The sequence below is a fragment of the Columba livia genome, chromosome 1, assembly GCF_036013475.1.
Source record: "Columba livia isolate bColLiv1 breed racing homer chromosome 1, bColLiv1.pat.W.v2, whole genome shotgun sequence".
NCBI lineage: Eukaryota > Metazoa > Chordata > Aves > Columbiformes > Columbidae > Columba > Columba livia.
The window spans coordinates 149,339,932-149,367,331 of NC_088602.1; the positions used below are offsets into that span (position 1 = coordinate 149,339,932).

The 27,400-nt window shown below is 42.0% G+C and overlaps 2 protein-coding genes across 13 annotated transcripts in view; one reads left to right on the plus strand and one right to left on the minus strand.

Annotated features, from left to right (window-relative positions):
* The first annotated feature begins 211 nt into the window (after positions 1-211).
* On the plus strand, positions 212-17,343 carry LOC102086205 (protein mono-ADP-ribosyltransferase PARP12). Its single transcript, XM_065037792.1, has 12 exons — positions 212-598; positions 1,602-1,737; positions 2,699-2,993; positions 3,947-4,045; positions 5,243-5,366; positions 6,984-7,179; positions 7,741-7,861; positions 9,474-9,570; positions 10,545-10,623; positions 11,914-12,044; positions 12,747-12,898; positions 13,734-17,343. The coding sequence occupies exons 1-12, from the start codon at positions 276-278 to the stop codon at positions 14,006-14,008; spliced, it is 2,028 nt and encodes a 675-aa protein (XP_064893864.1). The 5' UTR covers positions 212-275; the 3' UTR covers positions 14,009-17,343.
* A 1,117-nt stretch (positions 17,344-18,460) lies between these two features.
* TBXAS1 (thromboxane A synthase 1) overlaps positions 18,461-27,400 on the minus strand; it is a 249,428-nt gene continuing 240,488 nt past the window's right edge. For all 12 annotated transcript variants that reach the window (XM_065037883.1, XM_021284649.2, XM_065037848.1 and 9 more), the window contains 3 exons: positions 25,805-25,942; positions 22,843-23,005; positions 18,461-22,149 (listed from right to left, as the gene is read on the minus strand). In XM_065037883.1, coding sequence (XP_064893955.1) covers positions 22,075-22,149; positions 22,843-23,005; positions 25,805-25,942 — 376 coding nt within the window. In that variant the 3' untranslated portion in view covers positions 18,461-22,074. The remainder of the gene's footprint in view (positions 22,150-22,842; positions 23,006-25,804; positions 25,943-27,400) is intronic.

The following is a 27,400-nucleotide window of genomic DNA, read 5'->3' on the forward strand; positions in this document are numbered from 1 at the left end:
TGAGGGCGAGTGGCAGCCCCGGCCCGGCCGAGAACAAACCTGGGCACCGGGACGGCGCGGGAGGGCAGGGAAGGGAGCTCAACGCACCTCGCTCCGCCCCGACCCCTCCCCGGGGTGGCCGTCCCCCCCGCCCGGCCGCCACCCGCCCATGCCGCTCAGCCGCCGGTTTCGCTTTCGTTTCCTCGCCCCGGCGGCTGGGGCGTCCCGGGGCGGAGCTGCCGGGGGCCGGCCAGCCGGGCGCAGTTCCGGACGGGGAAGGGAGCACCGCAGCGGCCATGGCGCTCGCTGCCCAAGCGCTGCGGCTTCTGTGCGCCAGCGGCGGCTGCCTGGAGCAGGGCGAGCTCCAGCGGCGGCTGCCGGGCCGGCCCACAGCCGAGCAGCTGTCGCGGGCGCTGCGGGACGCGCAGCGGTTCACGCTGGTGTGGCGGCCCGGCGAGGCGGGCGCGGCGGCGGCGGCAGGCGGGGGGGTGGCGGTGGTGGTGGCCACCAGCCCTGTGCGGCTCTGCCAGGAGCACGGCGCGGGCTGCCCGGGGCAGTGCGGGCGGCTGCATCTCTGCAAGTACCACCTGAAGGGGCTCTGCCGCAACCAGCAGGCCAGGTGAGGGGCGGGCCGGGGCGCGTCCCGGGGCGCCTCCATCGCCGCCTCTCCGCCCGGGGCTGCTGGCGGGGACCCGCGCAGCGCTGCCTGCGGCGGGCAGGCGGGTCTGGGCCCTGCGGTGGGGGAGGCGCGTTTTCCCGGCGTTCGTGTGCTGCTCCTTGTCCCCGGGCGCGGTTGCCGTCCGCGGAGCCTCCTGTCCCCGCGGGGGCCGGGGCCTCGTCCGTCCTTGCGGGACCACGAAGCGAAGCCGCCCGTGCCCCGCGGCGGGGCTGGGCGCTGCTGCGGCATGTGCTGGCCGCCCCGCTGCTGTTGATCGCGCTCACTAAACGCGTTTGTGGGAGTGAAAAAAAAGTGTTTCTGAGAGAGAACTCTGTGACTTTTCGGTTGGGGGCGGGTGCTGCGACCGCTTCCGCCTCTCGCCGTGGGCGGCCGAGAGCCTGGGGGCTCAGCCTCGCCTCACTGTGTCCTCCCCGCAGTGGAGGGCGGCTTCCATGGAGGCTTTGCTCCCTCATCCATGTCCTTTCCCCCCTTCATTTTTCCCAAAGGAGAGAGACACAGAGGTTGTTCTCCAGACTTTGGGGAGTAGCACTTCCTCCCCGGCTCACCCCCCAGCCAGGGCTTTGCTCTCCCCTTCCCGCACACGCTGCTGCACGCAAAACTCTTGAGTGCTTTGTGCTGCGTTTATCGGTTTGAAGTGCATTACTCTGGCTTTTTGGTGTTTTCTTACGCATGGTTGCGAGTTGCGGGTCAGAAATACCAGTATTGTCAGACTATGCTGATGCTATAATGACTGAAAATCAGAAATAGCATGGTAATTATCCTCAGAGTAATTATATAGTCTCTTTAGCAAATCACATAATGACTTTATAAAGGAGCGCTACAGATTCTTCTGAAACGAGATAATTTGGTGTGCTTTCTAAGCTGTTTAGTGTAGCATTGATAGGGTAGCAAAATAGTGCTAGTCTGTTACATTCACTTTGTACTTGGGTTTCTTAACTTGTAGGAAGGAATGCAGGTTTGTTCACAACTTCTACTCTGACCACAATCTCTGTGTTCTAAAACAATACGGACTTGAGCATTTAAACAGTGGTGAACTTCGCCAGCTTCTGCTTCAAAATGACCCTTCTCTTTTACCAGAGGTGAGTAGTACTGTGATGGTTTCCTATCCTTGTCTTTCAGTGAGCATCACAAAGTGGAAGAGGCTTGATACTAGATGGAGATGTTAGGTTTCAGTTTAGTTATCATAATGCAAATCTAAAACTTTAAATCTGCATCATGTTCTTGTCTGTGGTGGGTTGACCTTGTCTGGCAGCTGAACACACAGCCCCTCACTCACTCACTTCCTTCTCTCTTGCCCCCAGCAGAACAGGTGAGACAAAACATGAACAACAGAAGTGATAAAACTTGTGGATGGAGATAAAGACAGTTTAGCAAGTGGAGAAAAGAAGGGAGAAGTGTTACAAAGGAGGTTAGTCACCACCTCCCACAAGCAGACCCATGTCCAGCAAGCCTCAGAGCAAGAGACACATTGTACGAAGGCCTGACCTCTGCTCCTTCCCCCCCTTTTTTTTTTTGAGGCGGGGCAGAGTGTAGGAAGCCTCAACACTGTGCAAGTACTGAGCAGTAGCTGAGCCATTGGTGTGTTATCAGCACTATTTTGGTCACAAATCCAAAACATAGGGCCATACAGTCTGCTATGAAGAAAGTTAACTCCATCCCAGCCAGATCCAGTCTCTCTTACCATCAAATTCAGGTTAAAAAGTTCACCATTCCAAAACTAGAAAACCAAGGAGTCTGGGTAGTGACATTGTAAAATCCATTATCCTACATTTATATGACTTAGAACAAAATCCTGTCTGCTTGAGAATGTCTGTAAGATGGTTGTTGTCTGTTGAAAGATCTTTCTAGACATCAACAGGGAAAAGGAAAAACTATCAAGTAATCATTTGGAAGACAAGAAGAAAGAGGAAACTTGTATAAGTCTTTTAAATGCAAATGTAGACATGTAGCTGTAAAAATTTAAAATCATTGATTCAGACAGTCTATATGAGGACATTGTACTTTAATCTTTAAATTATTTCTTTTTTTCCTCTACCCAAGGTCTGCTTGCATTATAACAAAGGTGATGGACCTTATGGATCTTGTACTTTTAAAAAGATCTGCACCAAACTGCATGTTTGCCAGTACTTTTTGCAGGGACAGTGCAGATTTGGCAGCAGCTGCAAGCGATCCCATGACTTATTAAAGTCAGAATGTTATGAGAAACTGGAGAAACAGGGAATGAGTTCAGACATTATTGAGAAACTGCCCTCCATTTATAGGAATATGTATGACATAAAAAGTGGCAACAGGAACACATATGACATAGAAGATGCCAAGTCTTCACCATGCAAAGGTAAATGATATCATCTTTTGAAAACACCAGAAGAAAAGTCATTATATTGAATGTAATATTCTCACAGATGTCATTAAGAAAAAAAAGTGAATTCACATCTTGATGTGTCTTGCACCTGTCTCACTGACAGAGATTTGTGTCTTCCTAAGTGAAGGGGATTTCGAGGCATGGGCTCCTGAGAAATAAAGTGCTTAGTGTTTGTGAAAGTCTTAAATGTGGGGTTAGAAAAGCACAACAGCAACAGGAAACAGGGAGATCTATATTTTTTTTTCTTGATAAAAAACATAGAAAGCATAAAAAGTGTTAGAAAATTGTTTAAAAATAGGAGTGGCATTTACTTGTGTGATTGTAAACTACTCATATTTTCTTTAATGTAGTGGTTGTCTAGCACAAGAATTCACAGGCAGCAGTATCCCGGGTACTTCTCAAAGATGTAATATGTTTTTTGTTATTTTCTTTTGAAGTTCCTTAGAATTATAAGTATAATAGGGAAGAAAAGGCTAACGGAATGGTAAATCCAAGTGTGTGTGTTCATCTCTGCTATTCTCCCCGCAGTTCCTTCTTTCCTTCTGTGTTAGGTGTGCTTTAATTTACAGAAGTATCAAATTTTGAGACTTCAGATTTTATAACTACCAATGTGAACAGCTACGTGAAATGCACGGTTGACTCAATTCCTTCTAGAAATGCAGAGGCATTGAATTCTGTTATTATTTTGTGGTGATAGCTAAAATCTGCATTTGAGGAATTCAGCCATTGCAGGACAGTCAACTTCAGAAAGGATGGATAAAGGAATAGGACTTTTGAGTATACAAGGTTATCAAAGACTTCATTGTCTTTCTGGAGCAGAACGCAGTTATAAATACTGTTTTCAGGCTTCTTCCCTACCTTCAGGTGCACTTTTAAGAGGTCTTGTTGAAACAAAGTGTATTAATAAGGCTTATTCCCCGCTCTAGAGAGAAAACACAGCTCTAGCCGAGAGTCCTCAGCTACAAATGATGAAGAATTGGAACAGATCTGTTTATATCATCTCTGCAGAAGTTGTGGCTTTAAAGGTAGGTGGTGACTGTAGCAAGTGCAGTCTATTTTCCTTTTCTTATAAAGAGAAAGTGATAGGCATCTTTCACAGAAGGGAAATTTCAGAGCTTATGCTTATATTTGTTAAAATCTCACTGTAGTCTTGAGTGCTGGTAGGAAAGTGTTTGACCTACCTGGTGTACAAAACTAAGGAGCTGTTTTGTTTTACACTGAAGTGTATAATATGAGCATGTGTTGGAGATTGGCTACTCCATCTGTGTTTGCCTAAGGGCTTGCTGAATAATAGGAGTCCTATTTCCAAATAGCTACAAAAAGATTCTCTGAATTCTGCCTTCTTCTTTTTTATTTCTAGCGTGCTTTGCTTCCATCTGTCTGAGCTGTCTCCCTTTCAAAATGTCCCAACTTGTCCAGGAAAAAGGCTGCTGTGCCGGCTTTCTTGTTGGGTTGTCCATTTGTCATCCTTTTCCTTCTTGATGTTCTTGACCTGTAGTAGTCCCTGACATACTGCACACCTTCTCATATGAACTGTGTGGTGGAGTCTCCTTGACTTGCCCTGATTGCAGATTGTTCTACAAAAACTAGCCTCAAGTTTATGCATGTGTGTACTGGTGATGTGATCTTCACTCTAATTGAGGAGTGACTGCATACTGACCCTTCAAATGGTTTCTGAGTAACACTTGTGATACATGCTACCATTATTCTTGTTCCTGGTGAAGCCTCAACCCTTAGAGACTTCTTGAAGTCCCTACGTGTGCTCCTTCCTATCCTAAAGCTAAGCACTGTTGGGTTGTTTCGTGTGGTTGTTTTTTTTAACCATGGTAATACCACTTTGAGACTAAGTGGTTTAGCACAGATATTTGAGTCTACACTGTTATTCTAGACATGAAATAATAGCCTGTATGAGCTTCTCTTCTCAATTTATTGTAAAGTTTTGACTCTGAAACACTTCTACCACTGAGCTCCTGCTAGTAGTTTCAACACACGAAGAGAATGTAGTAGATACAGAAACTGAACTTCTGCCTAAATTCAAAAATTAAGTTTTGCTTGCTCATGCTGAAAAAATCTGAACTACTGCTTGTAATGATTCCAAAGGTGAATACTTTCCATAGCTATGTGTTTGATACTTTGACCAGGTGTAGAGCACTGAAATGATGGATATTTTTTCTCATTGCCAGTAAAAATAATGTTTGGGATTTTTTTTTTAACATTTACAGAGAAGTGTATTAGAACTCATTTTCACTTGCCATATAGATGGCAGATTTCTGATGGTAATGCCTGGAAGGACTTGAAGAATATGGAAGAAATAGAAAAAGCATATTGTGACCCCCATAACACCAGGTATAAACTCTTATAAAGATCTAATAAACTTTAGAGTTTGCTATATTAGACCTGGCCCTTAGTGGCTATAAATTGCTACAGTTCTATTTCAGTCATTACATAAGTGGCTTACTTTGGTATTCTTCTACTGACCTCACTTTGCTGGTCTGTTGCCAGAGATCTGATCCATTGTGATTTACTTATGCCTGGAGATTGTATAGGACCCTCTGGGTTACCGTACTGGATTTCGCTGGCATGGAGTTGTCTTCCTTCATAGCAGCCCATACATTTGTGACTAAAACAGTGCTGCTGATACACCAGTGTTGTAGATGTTGCCGAGTAGTGCTTGCACAGAGTCAAGGCTTTCTCTTTTTCCCACTCTGCCTGGAGGTGGGCAAGGGGTTGGGAGAGGATCAGCTGGGACAGCTGACAATGGAGTCTCCGATACCATATATTAATAACGTTATGCTCAGCAGTAAAACCTCAGGCAGAAGAAAAAGAAAAGTTGTGGTGTTAGTTTCCAAGGTGGCTGCTATCTGGAGGCTGGCTGGATAGGAGACTGCCTCTGGTAGGTGGCGAGTGACTTGCTTTATTTATTTGTTTGTTTATTTGCCACCCCCACTTCTTCACCTGTTGAACTGCCTTCATATGGACCCATAACTTTTCTCATTTTGCCCTTCCTGTTTTCTACCACTTGTCAAGCAAGAAAGGGCAGGGGGATGGGCAAGCGGCTGTGTGGATGCTTCGTTGCTGGCTGGGGTCAATCCACCACAGTTGCTTTATGTGACTGACCTGCAGACTCTCTAGTATTCTTTGCTGTGAATAAATGTATAAATACTTCCTACTGCTGCTACCATAACAATACTTAATCCTCACTGAGGATGGCTGGAAAACTACAGAGAATGGTGTTTTTCTCAAAAGTACTTGTGAGAATCTGTCTTTGGTTAGAGCTTGTTAATACACAGCTTGACCCCATGATTAGAAGTAACCTTCTTTTTCACCTTTTGAGCTGGAGGATGGAAAGGTAGCATAAGACTTGGCCCTCTAACCCCTTTCCGCCCAGTCCATATTATAGACCTGGTAGAATACCTTGTCTACCTGGAGAGAGAGAGATACTCTTGGGTTTAGAGAACCGCTAAGAATATGGAAACACCTTTAAGAGTTTGGAACGAGTTATGTAGCACAAAGAGGGTATTGGAAGGGGCTTATGCCAGTGTGCTGCGTCCCATGCTAGAGGATTTACCTGGCCCACTAATGTTACATTAGAGGCTCCTTGAAGCCATGCTTAAGTTATGACACTGTTCAGTTTAGAGTGTAGTTGCTTAGCAAGAAGCAGGCAGTGTACATTTTCCACTGTTTCTGTTCATCTTATGTATCTCATGAATTTATGTGTTGATAATGGTTACGATCCAGGGAGTCAATTCGAGATGTAATATTGTAATGCAAAATCCATACAAACACAAGACAGAGACAGGATTGTTGTAGAAGCTGCAGGTTTGCGTTCTGTTTCTGAGTGATGTTGACTTAATTTGAAAATTTGTGGTGGGCTTTTGAACCTATGTGTAAAGCTTCACAAACAGTTCTGAGTTTTTTTCTCTCTTCTTGTTCTTTTTTCTTTTTTTTTTTTTTTTTTAATAGATTTAGTAATGGTGTTACTGAAAGTGGCTCCATCTTGTCATGCATCTGTTTTCTGAATATGTGCTGTGGGTTTGAAAAGATTAGACGTCTTTCTACAGCCTCCTCTGTGACCAAACCCCCTCACTTCATTCTTACAACAGAATGGATCTGGTACTGGGAGGATGAGTATGGCCAGTGGCAGGAGTATGGAAAACAAGTAAGTGTGGAGAAATAGGGAAACTTAACTCTGTGTTAAAAGCACAGAACTACTAAATACAGTGTTTATATCCTCCCACTCTTTTGTTACCCTTCCCCCTGCCCCCATTATACAGATGGACTTTAAAGGGATCTTTTCCCAGCAAATTTAATTGGTTAAGGTAGGGGAGTGCTTGCTGGTGAGTCACAAATATATGGATAATTCTTCAGTGAGTCATGTCAGATAGGATCACATTAACACATTGTTTTCATTGCTTGTGTCCGAAACTTTATTTTCTGAGGTTCCATTACAACTCTGTCTTTCCCAAGGTGAATGTGTGGTCTCAGTAGTTGTGTTCACTTCATGCACTTCAAAGTGTAAGTTTAGGCTTCATAACACTGCTTGGTTTGTTTTAGAGGCAGTTTCAATGGCTTAATACGTGTTTTTTGTCTAATGTCTATTATCATGCACAGAAGTTGGTACATGCTGCAGCCGCCATACCATCTAACAGTTGTTGGTTTTAAACTTGCTTGTATATAACAGAACAGGAAAATTATTTTTTCTATGGTTTTGGCCTGACAGGATGTTGATCATGTAGCTGCTACTGTCTCCAGTGATGACCTAGAGAAAGCTTATATAGCCAAAGGTTCTCCAAAGCTGAACTTCGAAGCTGGGAGACATAAATATGAACTCAATTTTGGAGGTAGGTTGCATTTGTTTTGGTTTTTCCTTTTGTTTCTCCTTCAGTCCCTCCCTTCCTCCTTCACAGGTCTTTTGTGGTTTTAAACTACGTTACTAAAGGAGATGGGATAGAGAAATTTGAACTTTGAACTACAATGCTTAGAGAGACAGAGCTTCTATCAAAGTTGTCAGAATAAGAGCTGCTCACATAAGCAAAGTGGCATTCCTATTCCTCCATTTAATTTTTGAGAAGTTCTTTTGCTAGGTTTCAAAATGTCTGCCAGCAAGTCAAAGTGTGACATCACCATTGATGCTTTCACCAACACAAATGGTGAGAAACTTCTGGAAGACTTGGCAAGCCAGCTTCTGGTCTGCTGTAATCACTGGCTTGCAGAGGAAAGAGCTTTTGGGCAAAGTGTGGCGTCCAGATGATCCTTAGTATTGCAAGACTTGTATAGCTCCTTGTTCATAGCTCTGCCTGTCTGGAAAAGCTGACAACATGCCGTGGCTACGTCAAAGTAGGAAGATGTGTTTCCCAAGAGTTCAGGAAATGTAAGCCACTTGTCATGGCACTGTCATCTCTAATACTGTTACCTTTCCAGATAGTCTCTTCAAAAATCACAGGGAATAGTGATGGTGGGAATCAAGCCATCTAGGCTGTCATTTTGGTGTAGCTGCCTTTGATCCAGCTCTCCATTGCTGCCTCATTCTGCATGAAAATAAAAAAATGAAGCAGAAAGGGCATATGATATGTGGTTTGTGATTCAATTTAAAGCAGTGCTGTGAACATCTATATAGGCTGGGGAAACTTGTCTGGCTTAGAAAAGAAAATTGCATGGTAAATCAATCTCTTTTCTAAGGTTTTGGCTTTTTTGTAACCTAGGCAAACATGTACTATGTCTTCCATAACTTAGTTTCTAGGCTTGGTAGCACCAAGAGGTTTTTTTTGTTTTTATTCCTTCTCTCTGAAGATAAAGCCTTATTCTGCTGGTTGCTACCAATTCTTAGTTACTAGTATGACCTGGCAGTAGCTACAGAGGTTCCAAGATCCAGAAACAATGCCTCTAAAATCCAGGTTGCTGTGACTTGTTTCTGTTGGTGGTCAATAGAAATGATCTGTGATAGCTGTTAGGTTGCATTTATAGGATTTGAACTCTACAACTTACACATAAGAAAACAGTATCCTGATTGCAAATTGAGGAGGGATGCAAAACATGGAGCAGAAGTAGATATTCGGTTTACAGTGATCCTTTTCAGTAAAGTGTGGCTGATGGAACAGTGAAGGAGAAATAGCTACCAGTGCCTGTCATTCCTTCTAAAGTTATGAGCAAAACTGAAACTGAAATCCTTATCAGTGATTTATACAGATAGACCATGGGTTCCACATCCTGCTCTCACTTCCCTTTGTGTAGCAAGAAAAAAAAAACTTGGTGCGTTTTTTTTCAACATTTTTGGCAAAACAATGTAGTAGCAAGTTTTTTGGAAGTGTGAAGGCTTTCTAAAACATCTTTCTGATTGTTCAGTTTTTGTTGTCTTTTTTGTTTTTGTTTTGTTTTGTTTTTTGTTTTTTTTTTGGTGGGTTTTTTTGTGGGGTTTCATTTCTTTGTTTGTTGTTGCTTTTTGTTTTTCTTTAGCCATGATTCAGAAAAACCTTCGCTACACAACAGAGAGAAGGATTTGCAGAAGACCTAAATTTGTCTCTCAGGCCGAGGTAGAAAAGGCAAGAGCAAGGTAAGCTGCAACTGCTCCTTCTGAGATGATGAATTTAGTGCATTGTGAATGCAACGTCTTCCAAGGTGAATGAGTAGCTGTTAAGACAATTTTAAAAGAAATTGAGAGGGGAATGGACATACCTTTCCTCCAACAATTTCTACCCAGGGCAGTAATGCAGCCTGACCAGCAGTTTTCAAGCAATTTGGGAACCTTGGGAATAAAGGAAGTTTGGGTTTGGTCACAGAAAGTGTGGAAGCATATAAAATAATTCAACATGTAGCAGTGTTGTAGGGAGCCTTTGATTAGAGGGAGCTGTCTTACTAGAGCAGCTGATACAGATGGAAGCAAGAAGTTTTATGCATAGTAGCCGTTTCTGACGTCTGAATTCAGTGATTTTCAAAGCTAATTACAAGTTTAGAACCAGTTCTTTTGAGAACAACCAGACGGTCTGAGAGGAAAGTAGTACTTGACACAGGTGGCGCAAAAGGTGACAGTCTGCAAGGGGAAAAGTTCTATATAATTGCATGCAACTGCCAACTTTTTTGTACATTCCCTTGCAGCACAAAGTGCTTGATTAAACAACAGGAAAAAGAGCAACTAAACACACTAAAATTGAGGTGGAAGTGGAGTAAAGGGCTGTATATATTCTGTTTCTGACATACTGAGATGATACTAGATGCATTTTTATTTATCTGCCCTGTTGTAGCAGGGCTTTTATGTATTCATTCAACTCTTTGCGACTAAGACGACTACTTTCATCTTTAGTTCAGTGTATATCTAATATTTTTCTTCTCATTTGGCATCTTGCTTCCTGCCATAAGTCTTGACATGATGATTTAGAACAAATATTTTCATGTACCAAAATATTTCTGAATATGTTCAGCTGCTTATATTCTCCATAAATTTGGCAAAAATGTTTAGTATCGTGTACATAAAATGTAGGGATTTGTTTTGTTTTAATTACATGTTTTTCAATATCTTGTAATGTACAGGGGCTTTAAACATACAGAAGAGTTTAGGGGCATTCCAGCTCACTGGGACAAATCTGCTGTGCCTGAACTGGGATTCAAGGTTTGGAGCTTTTTGGTTTTTCTCTCCATCAGTTTTGTTGTGTACAGGTTTGTTACATCACAAGTTCAATGTTGGTTGTGCCTTTGTAGATGACTGTTTCTTGTGTAACATACTGCGGAGGTGCTGGTAAATTTGAGCTTGGTATCACACTTGACAGGCCTAGAGCTGAAACTAGAGCCTAATTTCAACTAACAAATGGTGGCAGTATAACAATGGAAACATTGACTTCCAAAGGCTACTATTTATCCCTTTCCTTGGCAAATTTGCCTGAATTAGCAAGAGTGTTACAGGTGCCCAAGATACATAGCTTGGAAACCCAAGGTGCTCAAGTATCAGAGCTTAATCCTGCCTCTGAACTTCAGGGTTGCCATTCCCTGAGCTGTGTATAAATAGACTGTTGTACATCTATGGAGCACTGCTGAAATCAACAGAGTTCAGGCTGGCATCATTTATCACTCCAGTGGAGTTAACTTGTTTACCTTTGTAACACACCCAGTTAATATCTGCATGGTTTACCTTTGACTTCTTGCTTGTTTCTGCTACCACCTCTGACAACTCTAGTAACTATACCTGCAGAAAAGATCTTATATGGAGCCTGAAAACTACTAACTTGCAAAATGCAGATCCTCAAGAAATTGTCAATAAAAACTAGGGAAGGCTAACGTTGACATTCTTTGTGTTCCTACGGAAAACATGCAAGTAGGAAACTTTGATTGCTTTCAAGACTCTCATGTAAGAAAGTGATTTTCGGCAGTCTGTCCCTACTCTTCCCTAGACCTGTTGAACAAATAAAGCCTTTTCTATTTATTTAAAAACATAGCAGGCAGTGCAGTTTATATTCACTGGCTGTAGGGAGTATAAACTATAAAGATTTAAAAAGCATGGGTGTAAAGGTGCTCTTTGATTTGCTACAACATAAATTCTCCATTCTTTTTTATTTATGTGCTCATTTCTTCTATGTATTTAGGTACTGTTTGATATATGTATGCAATTGTATCTTGGCCCAATTATTAAAAGAGGCTGGGTGGCTGCACAAAAGCATGCAGCTCCTTTAATGTCTTGTGGGAGTGCAGTCTGGGTGTCCTAACTCCAGGAGTTAATTTTCCCTAGGTAAAAGCTCACTTTTACAGAGCAGGAATCTCTAATCTCCCTTTCTTCCAAGAGTATTTTTGATGCTTGTACGTCTTTTTCACAGAAAAGACTTTAAAGGTCTGAAGAGTGCATTATGTATGGTGGCTTTGTTATGATTCGGTAAAAGATGGGAGTAGCTCTTTAATTGTTTCCTTACAGCTGATTGAACTTCACCCTTCTTCTGAAGAATACAATAAAGTAAAGGTGGACTTCCAGCGCACAATGCCCAAAACAGTTATTAAAAGAATTCGTAGAGTTCAGAACCCATCTCTCTGGGAACTGTATCAATGGTATGTGTCAAATACTGCTCTGGTATGTGTGCATGAAGTTTGTTGTTTCTGCAGTTAGCTGTATGCTAAACATAATCATTCCTCAAATGTAGCTGCAATTAAGAATCTGTTTCCACTCCCTCACTGAAGTACCTAGCCAGGGTCAACACTGGGATAAAGAGCTATCAACAAAACCAAAATTCAGTCATGACGTAATGCTTAGAATAATTAGAGGAGCTCTGTGGGAGGAATCCTTACTCTTGGTTAAGTGGTTCTGACTTCTGCCAGGCCTGTGTGCAGGACAGCTGCCTTCCACTGAAGCTTTGAAGCTGGTAATGAGTCACATCTGGCACAAACACTGGTTTGTAGCTGGTCAAAACTGAAACAGCCTTCAAAACTAAATGCAGAACTCACTGAGGGAACGCCTTAACATGAACTCCTGTGTTCAGAAAAAAAATAATATATAAGATTCTGCCTACTTCCCAAAGACAGTAAATGAAACAAAACATTTTTCTTCTTAAGAATCTGGGGGCATTTGTGTATAACAAAAGCATTTTTGTACCCAGCTAGACAGCAGGACACCCTCTACGCCCGAAGTTCAGACCTTAATGTAAGTATTTTCAGAAAGTACTCTGTGTGAAATTACCTCTGAGTGCTAGTATGGCTGGAATGTGTCTGGGTACAGCCACTGTGAAACTGTAAAAACACTGCTTCTTATTGCAGGCAAAAGGAACAAATGCAGAAGAGCAATGGTGGAAAGGCTGCAGATGAGCGATTTTTATTTCATGGAACCAGTGAAAAATACATTGATGCCATCTGTCAGCAAAATTTTGACTGGAGGATCTGTGGCCTTCATGGGACAGTCTACGGCAAAGGTTGTTTTTCATCTTTTTCGTTAACCTTGGACTTACTACAAAATTCTCAGTAGTTACTGCAGAGGTGTGAAGTTACGAAGAGGGCGCTCAGCCAATCTAGGGCCTAGCTCTGTGATGATGAGGATGACATAGCTGACTTCTGCAATGGTTAGGTGGAGCTATGGCATACTGAAAGGCCTTTAATGCTCCACTCTGCCCTTGCAAGAAAAGACAAGCTTAGGAGAGTCCAGTTCTAGGGACAGTTTCTCCTAGAGTCCAGGCTTGCTTCTTTTCCAGTTTCTCCAAGCTCCTATGGGAAAGGAAAATAGCATTATTTGCCTTTTTTTTCCAGGAACATAAATGCCATTCTGAGTACAGGCTTTTTGCATTGTTAGCAAATGATATTCCTTTACATTGTCCTGTGTGCAGGAAAGGATCAACATACCAAGTGGAACAGCCAAGTGACAGGCTACCCACCCGTCCGATTGAAGACCTCGTAACTCTCAGAAATGTTCTGCTGAATATTAGTAGCCTCTCTTAGGAGAGGAAGTTCAATGAGACTGGGGAGGGAGGTAGATGTCTAGGAGAAGGAGGAAATCTTTTTGAGGAACATGATAACGTTATAAACATTACTTGTGTGGCTTTTTAGTATGTGTGCTGTGAAAAATAAAAGTGTAGGTAAAGCGCAGTGGTGAATTTCACTAAGAATGCCATTCAGGACATGAGTGAAGGCTTTGGAAAGGCCATTAATGAACTGTTTCATGGCTTTTTCTTATGAATTCACTTTGACACTGTATCACTCCCTTCCCTGCAGTTTTGGTGTCTTATCAACTCTGTCTTGGTTTTTCTTCTGCAGGAAGCTATTTTGCAAGAGATGCGTCTTATTCTGACAACTACTGCAACGAAGACTCATACACCAAGACAATGTTTCTGGCACGGGTGCTGGTGGGGGAGTTCACTCTTGGTTGTTCTTCTTATGTTCGGCCTCCCTTGAAGGACAACCAAAACTTCTATGATAGTTGTGTGAATAACTATTCAAACCCTTCTATCTTTGTCATCTTTGAGAAACAACAGATTTATCCAGAGTATCTCATAGAATATATTGACCAAGCACTGGCAAAAATGCTATAGCAGCAAAACCTGTGCTGGTTTTGCTGGGATCGAGTTAATATTCATCATAGTGATTAGACTCTTTTCTTTTTGTAGCTAGCACAGTCTTTTCTTTTGGATTTATATGAAAATAATGTGATAACACACCGAACTTCCCATGCCTTTGCGTGGCTCAGAGTTAATTTTTAATTTCCAGTAGCTAGGCTGTGTTTTTGAGTTAGTATGAAAAGAATGTGAGGACTGGCTAATGTTTTGGCTGTCGCCAAGGAGACCAAGGACTTTTTCAACTTTCTGGCTACAGGTGCACATAGAAGCCAGGAGGGAGCATAACAGGACAGCACCTAGACTGACATCCAGGCTGGCCAATGAGCTATTCCCTACCATTAGCGTCATGCTCCATATGTAGCTGAAACCAGCTTTTCCAGCTCTGCCATTTACTCTTTTTTTTCTTCTGGGATCGGCTGTTCAAGACCAGGGTGCTCTCTTTTCTGAGACCAGCTGTTCAGTATGATCATGTTTGAGCATGAACTGCTGTCCAGATCTTCATTCTTCTGGCATCGGCTCTTTGGAACTGGAGATAGCAATTGCTGCTCAGGAATGGGCAGAGTATTGGTCACTGGTTGGTGAGCAGTTGCATGGTGTATCACTGATTTTGTATATACATTGTTATAATTTTCTCTTATGTCTTATGAAACTGTTTTTATTATCAACCTATGAGTTTCTCCCTTCCCTTCCAATTTTATTCCTTATCCTGGTTAGGGCAGAGGGTGGGAGGTGAGTGAGAGGCTGTGTGGTCCTAGTTGCCAGCTGGGGTTAAACCATGACAGAGAGTAAAAGTAATTTTTAGAAGTTTTGTGATTGGGTAGATGAATGTTCAGAAACATTTATTCTCTATTCTTTCTGTGCAATAGAAAATGAGGGATAAAAAGACACAAAGGATGTCTTAGAATTCTTAAACTCCTGTGCCTATCTCCTGTTGTTCAGCAGGCATCATGTTTCCCTGCCTTACTAGAAACTTCTGTGTGTTAGTTTAGTTCACTGATGATTGTAACATGAGAACTGGCTATGACTGCCAAGTTTAAACAATATTTAGTTGTAATTGTTTCAGGAAAGATCTTTACCCATGCTTGTTGGTCAGAGGCTGTATCCTACCTGCTTATCTTTTAACTCAAAATTTGATAAAACCTGGGTTTTTAAAATAATGTGTCTCCTGTAGCAGTAGACATTGAAGCGTTTGCAAATGAGATTGTATAATCTCTGTGCTCCACTTATTGCATGAATTCTTAGCAGCACTTGTTTTTTGTCCCTAGTAAATCTTCACCAACAAAGCCTCAAAAATTAAACTTGCTTGTTTATTCTGGTTTTGACTGCGATATAGTTAATTTTCTTCCTAGGAGCTCTTATAGTGCTGTGTTTTGGATTCAAGATGAGAGTAATGTTGATAACATGCTGATGTTTCAGTTGTTGGTGAGCAGTGCTTACACAGAGTCAAGGACTTTTCTGCTTCTCACCCCACCCCACCAGTGAGAAGGCTGGGGGTGCATAGGAAGCGGAGAATGGACAGAGCTGGGACGGCTGACCCAGACAGGCCAAAGGGATATTCCATATGATGTCGTGCCAAACAAAAGAAACCTGGGTGAAGTTGGCTGGAGGGTGGCAGCTACTTCTCAGGGACTGGCTGGGCATTGGTCAGCGAGTGGTGAACAGTTGCATTGTGCATCATTTGTTTTGTGAATTATTTTATTATGATTATTATTTTTCCCTTTTTTGTCCTATTAAACTGTCCGATTCTCTGTCCCAGTGGAGGGGAGTGAGCGAACGGCTGTGTGATGTTTAGCTCCTTGCCAGGTGAAACCACAGCATTGTTGAAAAGGAACTGGGACTTATTTTCCCTTGTTAATTTTCTCATTTAAAACAAATACCAAGGACATGAAGCATAACAAGGGTTGCTTGGTGCTGTGCTACTCTGAGTTACTTTGTCGAATAAATGCTGTATTTTAGGTCTGTGAGAACTGAAGTTTTTCATTACTTTCACTGCGTATGCAGATGAGAGAGTGCTGGCAGGTGCCCGGGGTAAAAAAGAGGAGGCAACTCCTGCTGTAATTTAAAAATATCATGGGCGTGAAATACACAGTTTGCACTACTTGATTAGCAAAATAGTTGTTTCTGTGGAGCTACTTTCTGGTACTTTACAGCTGTTGGGAAGCACAGTGAGCGACTCTCATTAGGTTTACTGTCTCTTTGGTTGCAGGAGATACACTGGTTACTTCTGGAATCAAGGTGCCTTTGGACTTTCTTGCATGAAAAACGTGCTTTCCTGGGCAGTGGTCTTCAGCCACAGAGCTGAAACCTTTTAAAAATTATTAGTGTTGAGCAGGAAGCATACATGTATGCAAATAAAAAAATACTTGAGCTCTCAAGTATTTCTTAAGATTAAAAAGTTGCTGATGAATAGATCAATACTTTATCACAAATTTAATGCTCCTAAATGAGTACTTTCTAGCTATAGTGTGCTGCAAGAGCCTTAAGATTTACTTCGTATAGGACCAAAAAAAGCTCATCTTTACCTGTATTTGAGAAGTGCTTCTTTTTTAATTCATCTGGATGATGAGTGACAGGTGTACACTGGGTAATTCTTGTTATTTCAGCACTGTGAACCAGGAGCTTAGCCATGGTTAGCTTGAGTAAGTCTGTGCAGAACTCTGTTTATGTGACTGTAAAGCTAGCAAGATGATACCTAAAGGAAAATAACTCCATGTTTAAACCTAGAAAAACACAGGATGTGGAAAAACAAGTTGACTGCATTCTTTCTTTTGAAAGATTTGTAATAGAAAATATATAATAAATCTCATGTCAGTAAATGAGCTTGTCAGTAAATGCTACATTCATTGAGGAGTATGTGTATGAAAGCTTTTGTACCTGTGCAGAATAAGATTTTTCTGCCAAAACAAAAGACATGTTAATCTGCACATTCATGGCAAATGAGAATACTGGTGGTATGCCTTTCTTTCTCTGAACATAACCAGCATTTCAGCTAAGAACTGGAATAGACGTTAATCTTTTAATCATGTTAATCTTTTGCCAGAAAACATTTTTCCATGCAAAAAGTTGAGACATTTTTTAATAACATTTTTTGATGGCTAGTAATATTTTTAAAACCTTAATTCTTGGAGAGGATGTGTTAGTGTGTGTGCAAGTGTGTGTAGATAAAATAACTGGAATAAAATGGCTGGTTTTGTTACTTTGTCATCTGTTATTTCTCCATTAACACAAAAAATTACCATGTTTTCCACTTTTGAAACTGCAATGGTAATTTTCTTGTGTGTAGTAAATAAACAACTATTTCAACTACTAAATTCCTTGTAATGATTTTCTCTCTCTTAATACTAAAAGCACCAGGTTCCTGAGTTCTTAGAAACTTTCTTAAAGGTGCTGCTTTTAAGCAGTGGAGTCCCTCTGTCCCTCTACACCTGTTTGGGTTGCATTTGGAAATGAACAGATGAAAGTGTGATTTGCATTAAATCTATACTTTACACAACAGTTGATATTGAACCTCTTTTTCTGAGTGAGGAGGATATCTCTTGGCTACTTAAGAAATTGAGCAGGATCAGTGTAATAATCCATCCCTCACTCCTACAGCATGTGAGGAGAAAGATAAGCTGCAAAGGTTGTTCCCTTTCTTGATAACAGATCCATCCTGGCAAGACAGATGGCAAGCCAGCAGAAGCCAAACAACTTTGCTCTGCCAGTAGCACCCAGCGAGGAGCATCGTAATTTATGAACCCCTGAGCCCCACCCACTGGGCTGGTTAGGGGTCTGGGAGGTTAGGAGTCAATACACCACACCATTTGATGAGTTTTACCTGTAATCAGGTTTGTCGTGATATCCTGCCTCGATTTTATCAGATGTGTGTGTTAAAATACCTTCTGTAAGTGGTGGCAGTGAAGGAGTGGCAGTACGTTGCCAAGTTCAGATGCCAGCAGCCTGGCAAAGTAGGGGTGGTGGAGAAGAGGGACTTGGGTGGATGGCATGTACCAGCCGTGGTCCTGTACTCAGTGCTGCTTGGCTTGGAGAAGACTTCCACGTTGCTGCTTTGCTTTTTTGTATTTGAGCCAAAGGGAGTTGTAGAAATGCTCTTTTACTTGGAATACTTTTTCCAGCACAAAACCCAGGAGGGTGGGTGGCTGTTTCGTATTGCCAGGTTTACTGATGCTTACTTGTTCTAGCAGGGGATGGGCTTCATGGGCCTGAAGAGCTCCCTTGCACTTTTTGGTTCAGGCTCAGTCATGGCTTCATGTCTACTTGCAAAAATCCTAGCGATTGAGGGAATCCTGCTCTCTCCTTGAAAGTAGCCGTAGCACCCAGCACTGTAGGGAGCAAACAGCTTAGACACTAATCAGAGTTTTCACAGTTGGAGGAAAGACAGCAGGGCCAGTGTCAACCAAGCAATGAAATAAAGGTCTGTAAATCAACTTTTAATTCTTTTAGCATATTTATTACTGTGAATGCACAGAAGTGTCTGATATTAGGTGAAGCTGATTCAAGATGGAAAGATGATTTAACAAAGGGAAATAAGAAGGTGGTCATTTCAGAAAGTATCACACACAAAGGAAAATCTGCAATTTATTGCCAGGTAAGAATAGATCAAATTTACAATCATGCAAGCAGAACCATTTTTAAAACCCAGCTCTGATTTTCCAGGAATGCTATTTATAAAGTACAAAACTGTAAATGTTTTCTGTCTCAGCACTCTCATTTAAAAACACCACTTTATACTGACAGCTTTCTGTAATCATTGCAAAGTCCCAGAAGATGTTTTTAATAGAAGCTTTCCTTTATCAAGCATCATTTGCTTTGTATCAGCTGTCAGAGAAGAACTGAGACCCTTTTGTAAAACAGACATACCTGGTTTTAAACAAACCCGCAGCTCAGCAACGCAAGACAACACACTTACTGTTTCTGAGGAGAGAAATTATTTAAAATCAGCTTCCTTGTTCCTCCCTAGTATCAACTACTGTTGAGTGAAGCATGCTGTACCATAAATGCTAACAGTCACTGTTAGTTAAGGATATTAAGTTATGTTTTCATGTTGCATGTTTTCTTTTTAAAGGAATACTAGAGCCAACTGTTCAGGATCAGTTTGAAACCATGTTATATGGGTGCACAGACACACTGTGATTAATAGGATATTACCAGTTTGTGTTTTGCAGAGCTGCTGTCAGTCCTGTGTCTCATTTTTTGCAAATGTGTCCTTCCAGGGGGCTAGAGCAGCACGGGTCCCTCAATACAGCTCACTCTTTAGGTATGTTGCTGAGGCCACACAGCTGGGGTGAGGCCCAGCATCGTTAAATACCCTGGTAAAATGTGCGGTGTCTGGTGACTGTATCAGCAGCTGTTGTTTAAAAAGAAGAAATGGCTTGGGGCTCTTCCTTTAGTACTGGAAAGTTGGCAGCCTTTTCTCTGTCTTTCTTAATTCTCTAGCTGTCTCTCTAGGTCTGCCCGTAGAACACAGGATGATGTGCTTCCAGGAATCTGGCTTGGCCCACACTTGCAAAAATATTTCCTCTATTCCATACCACTGCAAACTGACAGGTGAAAATAGGTAATGCTTCCTAACCAGAAAAATTTGCAGGACACTTGAGAAAACCTTAGCTCAGACTCAAGTGAGCTTACTTGCACATACTGTCTGTTCAACTCTGAAGTGGCTGGGAAAGACTCTAGGTGCAGTTTCCAGGCCTGTAAAATGTGATGGACAGTTGCAGCCAGTGCGGTATTGTTTGGTTTTTTTCCAGTGGAGTCAGCAGGATTCAAGATGATAGTGCTCTGTTCAGGCACAAAAATATGAGTTGTTCAACTGCTCTACACTTTAGTGAGGGTACAAACAGCATTCAGATGAACAGTCAATACAAAAGTGTATTGGAGAAAGACATAAGCTTGATTTAGGTTTGGAGCATTTGTTCAAAAATGAAGCATGCAATGTCCTGTTAAGTCATTTAAAGAAGAAAAAGATTTTTTAAAAATTGAAGAAACAAACAAGTGTTTGACAGCCGTGTTCAGACTAGAATGAGCTTCCTGCTTGTTCAGGTAGGTAGGACATTTTTAGGTAAGGCCTATCCAACTTTTTGCTAGTTTATATATAAGCTCTACAGTAAATCAGCTGCCAGCATACTATTTTCATGAGGGGAAAATGATGAATAATGTGTAGAAATTAGAGTATATATAGTATATTGCTTTTCAAATAACAATCACTCCATCGGTAATTCATATAATGTGTGTCTGTAACAGGGCACTTAGTAGCGTGCCAGCGATGCTCCAAGGAAACAGGAACAATTCCAAGACTGCCAGGTCAGTACTTCACCGCTCCTACCTGTTCGGTTCTGTTAAAAAAAAAATCCCATGAAAAAGACAAAATCTTCCAGGAGCGAGATAAAATAAATTGATCAGTGTTCAGTCAGGATGTGGGAAGAAAGCAGCAAAAGGTGCTTGCTGGAGAGAAACTAGGGAACTAGCTGGGTATCAGTGAGCAGATGGCTCCTTCCAGCAATCCTTGCAGTGACGCTGAGCAGTCAGTGTCTTCCTCCTCCTGCTGTAATACTTCTCCGTGCATAATGTCACCAAGAGAAATGCTGTACCTAAGGAAACCTCAGAGTATGTCAGCAGACCACATCTGCAAAGAACTGAAAGGTGCTTCCTTATTCTTATGATGCCACAAGAATTTTTGCAATTTATAAAGAAAAAATAATAAAAAAAAAATCAAAGGACCCTGAGACTATCATCTCCTCTCACAGTTTTGTTGTACAGCCAACCAGTTTGTGGTACCCACTGAAGGAAATGTGTTGGTTGGTTCTTTTTTCAGGTCAGTCACTGTTGTGTGATGGTCCACTAGCTGTGTGGTGATTAAAGGGCTTTGTAGAACAGTAGGAAAGAGCATGGAGGGAATGTGAAGCATGGGAGTGTACTGCTGCTTTGGCTGTGAAGACGGATGTATGCAGCCATACAGCTTGAATGGACCCATGGTGCTGCTGCAGTGGGCAACCAGACAAGTTTTCTCCTGAGCAGAGTGAGGCACTTGGGATATGACCTGTTCTGAGGACACAAAAGAAATCAAGAGAGCTGCTGGGACTGATGATTTTGGTCATTGCCATTGGCTTTGGTGCATGCAGTGCTCTTAACTTCTGTGAGTCAATGAGCCGAACAAGGATAGTGTCAGCTGCAACACATGGAAAGGAAAGGCCTCAGAGCAGTGAAGCAGATGTTGTAGTAACACCTTCTGAATACCCTTAAATTTCCTCCAGTCTTCCTGCTTTCACTGAATTTGTATATCTTCTTTTCCTCCACCTTTCCAAAACAGGTCAGTAACCAGCAAAACGGATGCCACCTCATTTCTTTGGTCTTAGCTACTGGAACTTAGCTAGTAAACAGGGGAACTCTTCATTCCTCTTCAGTCAAGTCAATGCAATGTGCCAAGTGAAATTGTTAATCTAAGTGTATTTCAAATAACTTCAAAAGCCTGAAGAAGGTGCAGTTCCTTCCACTTTGAGAAAGACACTGGGATAGATTAAGCATTGTGCAGGAGTCTCTGCTTTGATTTTTAGCAGAGTTCAGGATAAAACCCAACATACTAATACTGGATCACAGGTCTTCTGCTGTAGCTGTGGTGCCTCCTGGGCTTTTTCTAGAGTAGGGACTTAGAAGCATGAGAAGGATGAATAAGATAATGAATTGTAATCAAAATCTACTGTGAATTTAGTGTACACTTAACATCTGCTCCATTCATTGAACATAAACATGAAAAAGCATTCTCAAAGATGAGTGTAAGCAAATGCAATGTAGAAAAGCAAGTGAAAGCAGGACGCTTCTTTACAAATATTATTCACAGCAACATCAAAACCACCAAATGACTGCGGAGCACACATCTCATTTTAAGAAGTGACTGGAGGATCTCCCACAGGAGGTGAGGCAGCACCTGCTTACCACCAGTGGGACTTAGGCTCCTACCTGTCTTTGGGGTTTTGAAAAATATTATACCAAGTGAGTCATTGAAGAAGGGGTCCCATCTCAGGAGGTTTCAGGATGTACATTTTCTTTTAGCGAGATTCTAGCATAATATAGACTCCATTTTTTGGTCCAAGTGTGGCTTTTGATTTCAGCTGCAAAGGAATCTGAAAGAAAAAGGAGCAGTTATATGTATTTGTTTATGTGTGTATACTACCCCCACGTACAGACAGACATTTTTGCTGGGGACCAATTCACACCAGGATTACTGTGGAAGCTGTAAAGTACTTGTTTTACAGTCAGCTCTGGTAGCATAATATTAAATAGAATTTACAGCCAGAGGCTGAGGCAGTGCCTGCCCAGGTATACTGTAGATCTGAACAGGAAGAAATTATCTCTGTAAACTCCAGAGCTGCCAAATAAGTGCCAGGTGCAATATACAGGGTGTTTCAAAAAGATGGACCCTATTTCAGAAATATAGTGATTTCAAATTGGGTTCATCATTTTGAAACACCCTGTATATACCAATAGGCACATAGTAAAGTACTGAGATCCCACAGAAGTTGTACACCCATTCTTACTCTGTATAAATGGAGATATTTTGACTGTGTTGCCACACTGCTCTCCAGACAGGGGTCTGTAACTGCTTGTTTTGTTGGAAAAAAATCATAAAAGTGATATCACATTTTGATTAAAACATGTAGTCCAGGCCTCTTATTGCTCCTTATTATGGAAGTGGCCCTAGCAATTTTCTCAAATGAAGAAAAAGTCACAAAGACAAGTAAGCTGTCCTGTCTAGGACACAGCGTCAACTCAATGAAGTTAACAAGTATGGCCTTCAAGCATCTGCATGTACACACCTCCGTCTCTGGGCAGGTCTTAAATCGAAACTTCTGCAAAATCCTCAGCAGAGTCATCTTTGTTTCCAGCAAACCCATCTTCATGCCAATGCAGCCACGGGGTCCTGCCCCAAAGGGCAGGTATGCAAAGGGATGTCGTTCCTTCTTGGCCTCCTCTGTAAACCTAGAAGGTGCGGAGATGAAAACTGGTTCAAGAAATGCTTTTTGCTCCTGATTCCATGTTTCTCATTTAGATCTCAAAGGGTGGTTATTTCAGTTGGTCTTAATGAACAGGTCAAAGGGACTACTGACAGATTATGTCCTGATGGGGATGACACCCTTAAGTAAACAGATAATTAACTTATAACCATCAGCTAGTGATTCCAGGAGAGGAGAGACAGACATTAGTATTACTTCCAACCTCTCTTTAATGAATTGCCTTTGTTCAAAGACCATGCTCAGAAGAACAACTTCAGGTACAGACATGCTAGCTGTGTAGACATTTGGATGAATGAGGGAGGGATTACAGCTCAGAGAAAACTAATGGGCTGCAGTGTGAACTAACCAGAATTGGCAGAAGAGCTTCCCTGCCTTGCACCACAGAAGCAGAACAACGGGAATTTCTCTTGGAAGTTTATGAGGGGAGATGAAATCTCATGGGATTGGACAGGCTGTGAAAGAGAACTGTTAAAATTCAGGACAGCCAGTCTTCCTGTTCTTAGCCCAAAGTGACCAGGTTCTCAGTTGGGAAACACTGAAACTGCAGAGATTTCTGTTCTTAGGGCTGAAGTACCGCATTCCAATTGGAGAGACTGAACGTGGCAATCTGTATGCAGATCTGCATCAACTAACTAGCTCTAAAATACTTAATCAACCCGATAGAAATGAGGCTTTTTTTTTTTTTTTTTTCTCACAAGGAAGGAAAGAAAATTCCTATTTGAACAGCAGTACAAAAGGAAAAAAAAGTAAAATCTCCTTGCCAACATCTGCAAAGATAGATGTGTATTGGACAGACAAGAGTACAGAGCATGAGTCACTACAACTTATTAGGGCCAATTAATTACAAGTAATTAGGGCCAATGCATAATCAGCAAGGTGAGGCTCACCCTGGCCTGTGCTGAGTCACTGATCCAAATGGTTCCTTAAAATAAGGAAACCTTCACAGCAGCGTCATTACCATGGAAATCTACATAGTCCTCCCATGTCATAAGGTATTCACAGCTGCTCTAGTAGTACAAAACTACTTTTTCAGTTCTATATGTGAATAAAGGTTTTGTCCTTGATGTATAGGGTCATCCATGAAAATCTCTCATATGTTTGGATACAGTTTGCAAGAACTTCAGGCTTCTAAGGCCCAGAGAACTCATGCAGGGTGGACAGAGGTGAGAGGTAATACAGGCTATTTTGAAGTCTGAAAAAAAAATAACATTGTGTATTTCTCCTAACACCATCCCCAGGCTTAGACATCCTAAATGAAATTGGGATACTACTGCAGGGGGTACTATAGAAGCCTGTACTTTGAGGCTAAAAGAACATGAACTCATGTACTGAGCAATGTTGCATATCCTGTGCAATTCTTGCCTTGCTAACCCCCATATATCATTCTGGTAAATTTAAAGTCTTCCTTGTATTATTCCTGAGGCAGATTTCAAAACGAAATATTAGGGGGAAAAAGGCAGTAGCTGCATTAATTTATTTTTTTGTTAAGCTCTTATTTTGTAATTCTTACTAGCATTACCAACTGATACATGGTGGGGAGAGTGTTAGTAATTATGCTTCATTCCTCAGGGAAATTTCAAAAGGTAATTCATCTCAGATTCATAAAAAACAGCAGTGTATGAGTCAAGGGGACTGCAGCCTCCACTACCCATTTTACCCTGTAGTGTGCTTTCATACTACTGTTAAAGTGGTGAATAAACAATTAAGACAGCATTTCTAGATAACCGTTGCTAAACATTCCCCCCTCCACGCCCTGACTTCCAGTTATTGCTAACATTAGTTCCCAACAAAAACTTTGGGCCTCTCTAACCCTGGCATTGCTCTTCTTCATGGCCTGATAGAGCATCTGCCAAGATTTGCTGCAGAAGGAGCATTGGGCAAGTCTACCTACACTATACACGTCCTGCTGGCAAAGATGGTTTTGGGCTGCCTGCATCACACCCAAGTGTTTATGGAGAGTGCACTTTTTCTCTTAGTAGACTTTTCAATGCAGTGGTAGCTTAAAATGCAGCTGCCCACAGAGCAGCTTAAAATATAGCTGCCAACAAAACTCAGTTGTGCTTCCACACGGCACTGCCTCAGCTGAAACCCTCCCTGTAAGCTCAGCTCAGCATCTGTAAGATAGGGCAGGGTACACAAACACAACTTGACAGTGCCCCCCACAGTTGAAAAGAGAATAAATGCTCCATGTGAAAATTCATCTTGCCAAGCAGAGCTAAGATCCCAGGATCCTAACTTATGGGCAGAGAACAAATTCCCTTAGGAGATGGGATAGGATCCCCATTGACAGTGTACCCATGCCATTAAAACATCTCAGGTGAAAATCCTGCTCTAAACCAGCCAGGAGCTGGATGAGTTTCCTGGGTAGCTCCAGCTGTCTCACTTCAGGATTTCTGCATCCAGACATCACACTATTTGCAGCATCTGATTTGGAAACAGATCTGAAAACCTGTGCTACATTTCAACCTTGACCAGTCCTTGCACCTTCTGTGGGATGCGCCACTATCACTACTTGCCTAGTTTGGTAGAAATTACATATTTTATGATCTAAATTAAACTGTGCTCCTCTTGGTGGAAATACTGCTTTGGGTAAAGAGCGAGTGACTGTGGCTGTGAAGAAGCAGCAGAATGTGGTGTCTCTGCTGGACAGACTGGAGTCTTGTGCCCACCCTAACGCATGAAACAGCATTTAAGGCAGACCTTTGATCCAAACAGGCCCAAATAAGGACTTTGACCTAAGAATGGAAAGCACTGCTCCACATACCTCTCAGGAATAAACTTCTCAGGCTCTGGCCAGAGCTCAGGGTTGTGGTGGAGATGTCCAACTGCAGTTTCAATGACAGCCCCAGCTGGAATATGCTGTCCCAGCACTATGCAGTCTTTAGCTGCTTCCCGAGTGAACCTGCAACAGTAAGTGTCACATATCCCAGATGATTAATAAAGGTAAAAACGCAGCAGAAGGGAACCATAAAAGTCAATCTCTTCAGCTGGATTGACATCACAATTTTGGGAGTTACACTTTCACAGAAGATAAATACAGCAACCATTGCTGATGTGAGTGTCTTCTCATGTTACTCATCTTCACCCAGAAGTACACAGCTCCAACCCAGCTGGCTTACTTTTGCCCTTTTCACAGCAAAGCATTTCTGACTGCTTACGCTTCCAAAATGTTAACTGTTAAACTGCAATTTATTGCTAATGTTGGTCTTGGACTAATTTTTAATGAAAACTGCAGGCAAAATGTGTCAGTCATCTCTAATAACAGACAGAAACCGTATGCTGGTTTGCTCTCAGGAAAAATTATATCAAACATAGTTTTGAGTTTGTTTATTTGAGAAGCTCCCTCACATTGAGACAGCGCCTGAAACTTAGCAAGGGATCGTTTTAATATTAGGGTTAAGTCTGCTGCTGCTGCTGCTACAAAAATACCACCAATTCACAAGCCTTGGAAAACTGCCTTTCATATATACTCATCAAAGACAGGCACAACATTAGCAACAAAACTCTCCAGTTTCCTCCCACCCTGTGGTGACAGAATAGGACTGTCCTTAGGAACTTCATCATGACAAGAAGGCTGAGAAAAGCTGCCTGCCAAAGCTGAGCTTGGGTCTGTGAACCTTGTTAAAAATGGTGTGTGGGTGTGCGTGTTGGCTGGTAGACCCTGATCTAGACCTTTTGGTGCTTGGGTGGTCACTACAGACCCCAAACCAGCCCAGAGCCAGGTGGGTGCTGTGCTATTTCAGCCTGAGATCTCTTCCTCATCACCAGTAGGGAGAACAGGGGCGAGACAATACGCAGGAGCTCCTTTTGCTGCTCCCTGCGCTGCACCTAAAAAGTTGAACAAAGATTTCAGCACCAGGGCTGTCAGCTTGATATCATTACAGGAATACATTCTTTCCTCACTGTCACCCACCTCTCTCTTTCTCCTAGGCAAATAAATAACAGAAGATCCAAACCTGGAACAAAACAATGGCGTGCTAAAAAAACACATTGACAAGCCATCCTTCTCATCTTTACATGAATTTGGTGACAGTGGAAATGTGAGTTCTGGGAAAGAAAGTTCTCTGGCTAGCAAGTTTTTTGTTGTTGTTGTTGTTTTGGTTTGGTTTGTTTTTTTTTTTTAATAAAACAACTCATTTTATAACAACTTTGTCTACTGCTGAATTTTCCCCTAACTCAGCATTATCCTTGTCATAGGCAATTAGCATCTTTCTGAGGCACTGGGCTGTCCTATGCATTCCACATCAATCAGAGTAAAAGCCAGATCAATAAAAACCAAGAACGCCAACCTGAACTTCAGAACAACTTTGCTCCATTTTAATTCTGTTTCCCATCTGACAAACATTGATTGTTTCCCAGT

Coding starts and splice junctions, on each gene's coding strand:
- LOC102086205 (XM_065037792.1), top strand. CDS start 276: ATGGCGCTCGCTGCCCAAGCGCTGCGGCTTCTGTGCGCCAGCGGCGGC. Junction 599..1,601: donor TGCCGCAACCAGCAGGCCAG/GTGAGGGGCGGG, acceptor CTTAACTTGTAG/GAAGGAATGCAGGTTTGTTC. Junction 7,862..9,473: donor ATATGAACTCAATTTTGGAG/GTAGGTTGCATT, acceptor GTTTTTCTTTAG/CCATGATTCAGAAAAACCTT.